This window comes from Larus michahellis, chromosome 1 (assembly GCF_964199755.1).
Source record: "Larus michahellis chromosome 1, bLarMic1.1, whole genome shotgun sequence".
NCBI lineage: Eukaryota > Metazoa > Chordata > Aves > Charadriiformes > Laridae > Larus > Larus michahellis.
Genome location: NC_133896.1, coordinates 152,867,313 through 152,878,206, shown reverse-complemented (window position 1 = coordinate 152,878,206; position 10,894 = coordinate 152,867,313). Strand labels below are relative to the sequence as shown.

Genomic DNA, 10,894 nt, shown 5'->3' with positions numbered 1-10,894 from the left:
CGCCGCCACGGGGCGCGGGCCCACGGCCGCCGCCGGCCGGATGGAGGAGGTGGAGGGGGAGGATGGAAGCCGGGGAGCAGCGGGGAGGCCGGCGTCGGCGGCGTCCACCCGCTTCGTGCGCTGCCTCTACGCGGTGGGCTTCCTGGTAAGCGGGGAAGCGGGGTGGGGCGGGGGCGGCCTGGGACGGGGCGGCCGTGCCTGCGTGAGGAGGGTCGTTCCTTCGCCGCCCCACACCACCCGCTGCCCGGCCGTGGTCGAGGTGGGGACGGCCTCGCAGCCGGCTGTGGAGCCGCGAGTCCCCTCAGGGCTGTCAGGAGGCGCTGGGAGGCCCGAGGTCGGACAGGCACCCCCCGCCCCACGCACCTCATCTTCCTCGCCGGTGTCTTTTGCCGCTCCACCGGCCCCGGGGCCGGGCTGCGTTCCGGCTGAGGCTGCTGGGTTCCGAGGTGCATCGCTTCATCGCTTCACCCGATTTTTTGGAATTTGAATATGTTCTGTAGCGGCGGTTTTGCTGTTAACCTGCCGACGGTCGTGCAGCCTGATAGAAAAGTGAAGGAAAATGCAATTGCTCAGCGCCCTTTAACGCAGAGTGTCGCCTTACGCTTATCAGAGAGCTCTTCCTTGTTTCTTCATGTACCAGTGCTTAGTGTAAACTAAACACTACCCCCCCACTACACCCCCTAAAAAAACCCCAAAACAACAATCAAACCCTGCGCATTTTCTAACCCCCCTCCAAAAAAAAAAAACCAAACAAAAAAACCACACACACACACAAAAAAAATGCCGCAAAAAAACCCTTACTGAAATAACATAATATATAGTCTTTAAAGAAAGTTTGTATTATGTATCATTTCATGAGCCTCGGGAAGATGTCATTTAATTAATCTAAAATCAAAAGGGTTAACTTGGAAGTTGAATACAAAATGAGCAGAAATTTGCACCATGAAATGTAGATATATTCTCTTACCTGCCTTCGGGTTGGGCAGTAGAAACAGTCAAATTGGTTGGGTTGGCTTCTGGAGCAAATATTCCAGGAAAAGGTGTGTTAGAACAAGCTTTGCTCTTTAGCTCACTTTCAAACAGTGTGGTTCCCCAGCCCTGTAATACCTTGCTGACACCGAGCTGGAGTACATGCTGAAATCAAACAAGAAGCGAGTAGCTTTTCAGAGTGTGTAAGAGTGTGGTGAAATATCATAATAAAGAACTGTTGTCTGTGATGCAAGCTTCCTGTAACCAGGCAAATATTAGGGTATTTAGCAGTCAATGTAAGAAAATAAAGATGAAATGAGAAATAAGTACCCATCTACAATAGTGTTTGATGGGTCTTGCTCTACCTGCATGCTTATGACAAGTCCAGTACTACCTGGATGTATTCTGATACGTGTTCTTTTTTAATGTCTCTATCGATGACCTGGATGAGGTCACTGAACCTCTCTTCAGGTTCGCCAATGGCGCCTAAGATTGTGTTATCGAAGATGTTCATAAGTCGTGTGCTGTTTGCTCATGCTAATGTATTCAATAATGATTCTAACCTTGCAAGTCTTAATTTCAGCCATCAAAAGATACTTAATGACAGACCGTGAGAATTTACTTAGTGATACGCATTGTTACAGTTATTCAGGCTTTGGATGTAGTAGGAAGCCTAGTTCAACTCAAGCAGTCACTGGTAAAAGATGATCTTGCTCCAGTAGGCGTTCTGTAAGATTCTGTTCTGGCACTGTATGCTGTGCCGGATAGTATTAGTGAAAGAACTATTGGATCAATGTGGTTGCCTTAACAAAAGATAAAAAATCAAAAGGAATAAGTAGGAGATCCTTGTACTGTTCAGAATGGGCAGTGTCCTTTGCCCTCCGGTTACAAAATGTTTTTCACTTACGCTTTTCTTTTTTTCTTTTTTCATGTTTCTGTCTCTTCACTACATTCCTAAAGTTATACACAAAGGCAGTCTGTAGTTAGGTTTAGATCTATCATAGCTTCTTCCCCATTGTGGTTGAGAGTTAAAATACTGTAGATTTTCCAAATATACTCTCTTTGCACAAGTAAAATATATTTTTAGGTTATTGAAATTACAGAGCACTTTGAATTTAAATTACTGGTACCAAATACTTTTCTTGTTGAACAGATCAAGTTTAATATATATTAAAGGAATATTTAATGTTTAAATATATAACTTCAGAATGGTTGTATCTGGAGGGAGGGGAGAGGATTGCTGTTTTCATAGTTTTAACTTCTCTGTGAGGCAATCCTTTATCTTTCAGTTTATGTGGTTTTGTAATATTGTACAACTGGGTGTGTTGTAGAGGTTACAACATACCACTTTGCTGTGAAAAATTTTCTTTTAATCTTGTCTTGATATGGAAATGATTTAATTTTTTTTTTTATAACATATTGACTGTTATTAAGACATCACCTTTGTAAAACTGATCTGTTATTAAAAATTTTCCTACCTTCTTTTCAGGATTTATTTGGTGTGAGCATGGTTGTTCCTTTAATGAACCTTCATATCAAATCTCTAGGAGCAAGTCATACAGTTGCCGGAATAATAGGTGAGTTGCAGTACTTGACTGATTTACCAAAGAATAAGATAATGTGAACTGCATTATGCCTTACTGCAAATTGGACATTGTAACATAATTCTTCCTTGCTAGTAGCATAATGAAAAGTAATGCCAAATTCCAAGTAAAACTGTAAGGGTAGCCATACTGTGTTCGACGCAAAGACCTGTCCAAATTTGCATACTGACGGTAGCCAAAAGCAGGTGCTTGGGAAAGAGCATTCTTGGATCAAACAAGGAAGTCTTGCAGTAATACTTGTACGGATGCTTTTCCAGCATCCAAGAATTCACAGCTCAGCAACTTTGAGAGCTGGAGGTGTTGCTTTTAGTTTTATTGTTATTTATAGGCTTTGCAAACAGAACTTCTGAAGCTGGTTCTCCTGAACTTTCCAAAGACTGTGATTGCCCCCAGTTTGATTACATTCCTTGCAGCTGGCTTTTGGCAAAATATTTATCATCTTTAGGGAGTATTTACAAGTAAATTCTGAATGTTTGGAATTTTATCTTAAAAATAAAGTGGTAAGATGAAGTTCTGTGGTTTTAAAGTTCTTATTTATATCTTATGGTACTGTTTATGGTTTGCAATGATACAAGTATGATATTCTTCATAGTTACGTGTGATTGACAGGGGCTCTGTTATTCAGGTTTTGACTACCATGCTTTTTTATTTTGGATGAAATTAGCACTTTTCATGAAATAATTCTGGTTCTGTTCTGAGTTGTCAGAGTATTATTTTAAGCAGCAATTCATCAAAACTATGTTTTCATTTCAACAGTCTGCTTTGATTTTTAACTTTAAAAGAATCTGGGTTTTGAGGTGTATTCTTTTAAATGAAAGAGGCTGGCATATGTTTCTCTCTGCTTCTTTTTGCTGCTTCTCTTCTGTTACTAACTGCTGCTAAACTTTTAGCCTCCAAGATGAGAGAGTAGGGTTTGTAGTTTCTTCAGGGCTTCTGTGGTGCCTTGTAATAGGTTGAAGTGCGAAGAGGAAAGTATTTAGTGCCTCCCAGTAATGAAATTCTGTCCTTATTCTGAGAAAGCCAAGATCTGTTTTGTTTGATACACCATACAAAGCAACATCCTTCTTCATTACATAGTAGTACAAGTTTTCAGCAGAAAATACTTCCTTGGTTATGTGCTAAACTCCATCTTTGGTTTGTCCTGCTCCTTCTTCCTATTCTGCTAGTAAATGATTTCCAGAGTTTCTCTCATGTTTCAGCATTTAAAAAATTTGTGCCGTTCTCATTTTTTAAAAAAATCAGTTTAATTTTTAACATTGGTATTTTACTTGTTTGTTTTAGGATCTCTCTACGGTATAATGCAACTGTTTTCCAGCACATTTGTTGTGAGTTTGCTTGGTTTTATTTTCTATTAACTTTTGATTTTTTACATCCTTATCTAAGCAAGAACGCAGAGACTAAACATCAAGGCTGAACCTCTTGAATGAATGCTTTACCTATCAATACCTTAGATGCCTATATTTAACCAGGAGCACCTTTAATATTACCCTGGTACCTCCTGACTTTCAAGAGAGCAGATTTTGGGCATCTCATGAAAAAACTGTTTCAGGGTTTTCTATGCAGGCCACCCAGGATAACTTGCTTTTATAATCTTATGAGAATTGCCTGCTTTCTTAAAAAACTTCCTGTTGGAATCAAGCCGATTTGTAAGCATGCTACATGCACATTTACTGTTTGCCCTTCTCATAAATACTTCCTACTTGTCTGCGCTCAGATGACAAACACCTCATAGCTAAGATCATTACTTTTAGGATGCTCAACCGGTGTCTAGTACATCACGACCACTATTGGAAAGAAATATTTGTGGTTGGTTGTGATAACGTTTTCAGAGCACCCCTACTACTAATATTTCACAGTGTTTATTGCAGGATTGTATTTTTGAGAGAGATGTTATTTTAAAAAAACCTGTATGTATGACATTAAATAGAATGATAGTTTCAGCAGGTACACTGCTAGCAGGGCAGAACTCTGCTCATCACTTATAGATTTTGACCATTTAGGAAAGTTGTGTAATAAGCCTATGAAGCGTTCATTGGCACTCCTTTGATCTCTTTTCTTAATTTAATTTAGAAGTATTGATTGTTAAATGTTATAAAAAGCTAATCTCAATTTTCTGCTTTATGAAAGGGCTGCTGGAGTGATATAGTAGGAAGACGGTGTTCCCTGCTTGCTTGTATTCTTCTCAGTGCACTGGGTTACTTCCTACTTGGAACATCCACCACTGTCTTTCTGTTTGCCCTTTCTAGAGTCCCTGTAGGTGAGTAAATGCTTGGCGTTCTGTGGTTTAAATTCCCTGTAGTCTCAGCTTGAGAATTACTGCTACTGAAATTGTGGTATGTGGATGGCTACACAGCATCATCATCCAGTAGCACCAACTAAACCCTAGTAATGGAAAAAAAAATCCCTACAAGTCAAACTTTTTGACTTTTTTTCTGAAAATAATTTGAAATGAATACTCAAAAACTGTCACAAGTTTTATGCCACCTCGAGTGTCTGAATTTTATGAGAATAGGAGTGCAGCAATTCCATGAAAGAGGCTATTTTAAGGTTAGTCATAACAGGTATACAATATACCAGACCACTGCTGGAAATCTTGGCCTGCACTTGCAATGCGGAATGGAATGATGTGTGCATTATTGGTTTTTTTCTCATGCTGAAAACATACCTCAAAGTGATACTACAAAATCTGGCTGAAATTTTAGGTCACTGCTTCAACAGAATATTTATGTTGTGCAAAAGCATGTACGTTTGCAGCACAGAGTTGTGCCAGGATTTGTATCAGAGTTCTTATAATAGCGGAACACCTTTTGCATGTATTCTGGTATAATATGCACTGCTATTACTGTGAACACATCTACTAAAGGGCACTTCCATGGTCCATACTCTTGATTTAGGAACTGTTTATGTTTTTTCCTAATTTAAAGACAATTTTCTAATGAATTATTTGGTTGATATTTGATTACTTAGTAGAGGTAATACTTTTTAATGCTAACAGCACTGTGACTGTGACAGCATTGCCCTGGTCAGAGGGAAGGAACATAAAAGATGCATTATTAGTATTCTTGCAGTATGCTTACCCTTCTGTACTTATCTTTTGCCACCCACCAGTCTCCTGTATGAATTTGGTATGTTACAATCATGGAAATCTCCATACTGAGCAAAGTTCGTGCAGCGCTATGTTCGTAAACAAACAAGCTGTTCCTACTCCACTATTACCCACCCACAAGTTCCTATTTTAGCGGCTGTTTTATTCCTAGTTTGCTCTAGCACTCAGCTAAGTTACTACTTCTTTCAGCAGGGCTGCAGGAGCACTTCTTCAACACAGATGCATGAATAATTTTGATTCCTAAGTACAAATCCTTGAACAGCCAGGACGATGGGCATGGCCCAACGTGCTGCATGACTCTAGCATTGAAGAATTTGTGGTTTATGGAATCTTAAAAATAGATTTTGAAAATTGATACATCAGATAGTTTCTGTCATTTAAGATCCTTTGGACTGAGTGGTACATGTTTATTATCTTGTTTATATTATGTTGCAGGTATTTTCAAACACACACTCTCCATCTCTAAAGCCCTGCTTTCTGACTTGGTTTCTGAGAGAGACCGCCCTTTAGTAATGGGACGCTTCAATGCAGCCTCTAGTGTGGGCTTCATTCTGGGGCCTGTTGTTGGTGGCTACCTTACAGAGTTGGAAGATGGCTTTTATCTAACGTCTTTCATCTGTGCTTCTATCTTCCTTCTGAATGCTGGTAAGTTGTATGCGGTATTTTGCATCTTGGGTCCCTTCATTCCCCACTCTTGTCTTTTTATGCCATTTGTAATACCTTGAATTCATGGTGTGTTTATCATCTATGGCATACATGTTCTGTATACTGATACTACCCTTTGAATTTGAACCTGGGTGGACGGGTGAAACTTTTGAAACAGCTAACCTCCACATTGTATTGTATATATCACTTTTACATTCAGACACAGGAATGGGAATTTTTAATGTGCCAAAAGATGAAGACTGGAAATCAGAATTTTGACTTCGGCCATTAGATTTGTTATGTTGTGAATATGGCATCTCAGTGTGTTCCTTCCTTGCTTTCACCACATTTAAAATTGAACTGATACTGTAAATAAGAGTAGATTTAATCTTTGTAAATTTTTTAAAGTGAAACGATCATTGGAAGCCCTCTTTTAAATTTTGATCTTTACACTAAGTAAAATGTTACAGTCAGACTAATGTCTTCCATGTAAAGTTAATGCAACTGAATTAAATCAACTAATTTCTTCATCTATATAGGTCTTGTCTGGATGTTACCCTGGAGTGAAGAAAACGCTGGCAATAGGGAACGTCAACAAGGCAACAAAGGAACCGACAGTTTCTCAGCAAAAACAAATCGTGACCTGCACTCCAAATCAGCAACTAATGGAGCTGTGACAAGCGGTAGTCTTTTCTGGTCTCCGTGGGTCCAAGTTGCAACAGTGATGAAGAGGATTAAAGGAATCGCGTGCTCTGATCTGTGGGATATATTTTTAGTGCGGTTGCTGATGTCTGTTGCTATACTGCTGTACTACAGCAATTTTAGTCTGGCCTTGGATGAGAGATTTGGGGTGAAACCCTTGTTTGCTGGATACCTAATGAGTTATAGCAGCGCACTTGGAGTCCTGGCTGGTTGTCTGCTCGGACCGATAACGAGACTGTATCAGCACAACACTTACAGAATTTTGTTGCACTCCAGCACTCTTACCTGCACGTTGATTCTCCTGTACGCGTCAGCGCTGAGCATATGGATGGTCGTTTTGTCTTCCACATTCTTAGCCTTTTCAACTACTATAGGTCGTACTTGTATCATCGATCTTGAATTGACCATTGGTGGGAATGAGGCCAGTGGTACGCTCCTAGGTGTTGGACAGTCTGTGACATCAGTGGGACGTATAGTTGCCCCACTGCTTTCTGGAATTGCTCAGGAGTTCAGTCCTTGTGGCCCTCCAAGTCTAGGGGTTGGACTAGCTTTAGTAGCTATTCTGATAATGAATGCCAACAAACAAAAATATTGTAGCCATGGAAATGTTAAGTTAAAAAATCAATAGCTGCAAATTTGGATTGCATCGACTTATCTTACAGGAGAGGCAAAGTGAATCAGCCTGAGGTGATGCTGCCAGACTTGTACAATGGTAACAGGATCTTTTAAGAGGGCACATTCTGTTCACTTGGAGGCAAGTACATATAAATATTTCTGATGCAGGGATGTTAACTCTAGACAAATGTTGCTCTAACTGGTACCACTAAAACACTGGTGAGAGGGGCAGCTGTTGCTGTATTGTACTGCCTGGGATGTTTTTACGGATTTTTAACCTTCTTGGAGGGGAAAAAAAGAATGCCATGAAATACACAAATCCTGGTTGTAGGTCACATTTGAAACAGTGTTTAGATTGATAGATTGCTAAAAGACAGAAATTGATTCTTATTATTTAATCAGAAGTGAATTTTTATTATTTAATCAGAAAGAGAATTTGCAATATAGCTCGTTAGCCTTAATTTCTTATGCTGCGGTCTGCTGCCATTTGTCTGCTGTGACAGTAGCTTAATTAACAAGGTGTTTGCTTATGTGATTTTGTTAAGCATACTTTGTCTACAAAACTTGCTGCATAGCATGATTAGGCACCTCAGGGTAGCCATCCGACCCCTGCTGATTCCTGGTCTTTCCCAGGTAACGGAATTGAGTATATGCTAATTTCATATATTAGGAGGCCTAAAATGGGACAATTTTAGAATAATATGGGGTGATTCAGACTGAAACTGAGACTGAACGTAAGCTTTATTGAAACGAACCGGTGGTTTCTGTTTAGTAATAACTTCTACTGAGCAATTTTGTCATAAATTATTTGTTAATATTTCCTGTGCAATTTTTCTACATTTTAAGAATAAATTTGTTTCTTAATTCTTTTGAATGACTGTTAAAGGTGTGCTGGAGCAACTGGCAGTAGTTCATGAATCTGGATTAATGCATAAGTGACATTTCAGTGGCAAGAGAAAAGCTGTTTATTTGTTGGTATTTTAGTCTTCATTTGTCTGCACTGCTTAACTAAGGAGAGGTTACTTACTCTCAGAGCTATACTGAGAGTAGTAGCACCCTCCTGCACTATTTACTGTTCACGCTCATATTACTCGCCAGTCACCGCTGTTTGCATTTCATTTGACACATACGAAAAACGTATTTTGCACTCATAATGTTCCATATGCTTTTCCTGGTATTACTTGATGAAAGTACAAAGTCAACAATGTATAATTGTTGGCGATTTTTCTTTTTTTTTTTTTTTTTATTAAAAACAGTGTAGTTATCTCCTTGAATGCATCCGTGCAAATTGTGTCGCTGCTTCAGGAGAGTTATAGATATGTTTTGCATTTTTCATTTTTATTTTCTTCTTTTCCTTTCCCAGTGCCTGGTATCGTTTAAATCCTTCTTGAAACCTCAGTGATTCCAGCGGCAGCGCGATGGGAATATGTATGGAACTCTGAGGTGTTTTAATTTTATATATTCACATAATGAGTGTGTGTCTTATTACTGCTATGATTTCAGTACAGATCCTCAGAGTTCCTTATTGTAATAATTTGTGTTTCATTTCTCCCTAGGAACTTGAGGCATTTTCAAGTGTCTTATCTCCCCTTGTCTTACTTGGTAGATTCCCCAAAACATTCTTGCCCTAAATTTCTGATTTTCTTTCTTTCCATCTTTCAATTTATTTTTTTTTTACCTAAAAACATCCTTCTGTAACTTTTTGCAACTATAGCAAGGTGTGAAGGAAAAGGGTAGAAAAAAACCCTCAAAAATTAATATATATAAAAGATTGAGTAATTTTCCAATACTTGTTGATTATATCAGGTAACATAACACTTACCCTTCTAAGTTCCTGCACTGATTAAAGCTGAATTCTGTAAACACCATAAAATTCAGTTTATACTAACATCTACAGCTGCCTGAATATTATATAAAAACTTCAAAATTTCAGTGTTTTGTTTATACACAAGTGAAAAATGTGATTTCCAGCGGCAGCAAATATTTTTGCTTTATTTTGAAAAACAGTTCTCCATATAAGCTAAATAACAATGAAATTAAATAAGCAAATTGAGAAATCTGTGGTCTCAGGGCCATGTTGCAACTGATGTTACAGAAGAAAGGTATTTTACTTGTAGGCCAAAATGATGTCTGAAGTGTTCCAGAAACATTTCTTCTTTATAAAGCCTCATTTAAAGAGAAGTTGCACTATTTTTTTTTTTAAAGGAATAGAAATAAAATGAAGTGACATTCCATATCTACCATTTTGTCACTGTGTTTTTTTCCCCTCTTCCTGTGGTGAAACTACAGCACAAAATAGAGGTGTTCAAGTCAATATGAAGTGCAGATGATTTTGGTTTGGTTTTGTTGTGTTTTTTTTCTTGAACCCGTTCCTTAAAATGATGATTTGAATCTGACTACTATTTTTCATCTAAAAGGCACAGGAGCCAAGGATTCAAGCATGAAGTGGCTCGACAGTGAATGAAAAAGAAGAAATCAAAGAAAATAGAGAACTTGCCAGTTTTGAGATAAAGTGCTAAAAGCTATTGTTCCCAGTGCCTGGAGACCATGTTTGCATCTCTTTTGTTGCCTCTTAGTCGCCATAACCGTGCGAGTTCAGAGAGTGATGAGTAAATGACATCCCTGGAGATGAGGAGATGGGACTCCCCCTTTTAAGTTGAGGGAGGAGCAGTTGCAGCTATTTTTGGCTACAGTCTAGTGGCCTTTACTGAATTAACTTAGCAGTTCCTTGAATCCACTTGTGGTATGTGAGACAGTAACAAAACAGGGATCTGAATATGGACTAAAGAAAAAATGTTTCTACCTGCAAATCACTGCAAATTAAAATTTTTCTCTTGCTTGCTGCTACTTTAGTTTTGGGTTGATTTTCTTGGGCTTGTAGGCAGGGCTGGGGTTTTTTGCTTTTTATGTTTTGAAAATGTCACTTTTTTTAACAGTAACTACTTTTCTGACCTTTATGATCAGCTGACGTTGAAGAGGCTGTGTATACAACGTAGTAATTTATTTCTGTAAAGCAGCTGGTGGCATATGATATGTACTGATTTTATTGCTTTTAAATGACGAAGCGAATGTTAAGATTTATTCCATGTTGGTGTCCGCTGCATACATTTGAAGAGAAACTTTATAAACATACCAGTTCTGCAGATTTCAGTTTCTTGTCCTGTTTTCTCTGAATTTACTCACCGCAGCACCACCACAGAGGTCAGTACCATTCTCATTTTCTGAGAATAGGTTGATTACTGAGCAGATAATG

The 10,894-nt window shown here is 38.8% G+C and overlaps 1 protein-coding gene across 2 annotated transcripts; it reads left to right on the top strand.

Moving 5' to 3' along the window:
• Positions 1-10,104, top strand: MFSD9 (major facilitator superfamily domain containing 9). Of its 2 annotated transcripts, XR_012590143.1 has the most exons (8): positions 1-145; positions 2,459-2,546; positions 3,855-3,898; positions 4,701-4,830; positions 6,115-6,324; positions 6,864-7,780; positions 9,005-9,084; positions 10,059-10,104. XR_012590143.1 is itself a non-coding variant. In XM_074609553.1 (6 exons), the coding sequence occupies exons 1-6, from the start codon at positions 41-43 to the stop codon at positions 7,652-7,654; spliced, it is 1,368 nt and encodes a 455-aa protein (XP_074465654.1). In that variant the 5' UTR covers positions 1-40; the 3' UTR covers positions 7,655-8,515. The 2 variants fall into 2 exon arrangements, 1 of the variants encoding a protein (XP_074465654.1); XM_074609553.1 differs by lacking the exons at positions 9,005-9,084; positions 10,059-10,104 and having other exon boundaries at positions 6,864-8,515.
• The last annotated feature ends 790 nt before the right edge of the window (positions 10,105-10,894 follow it).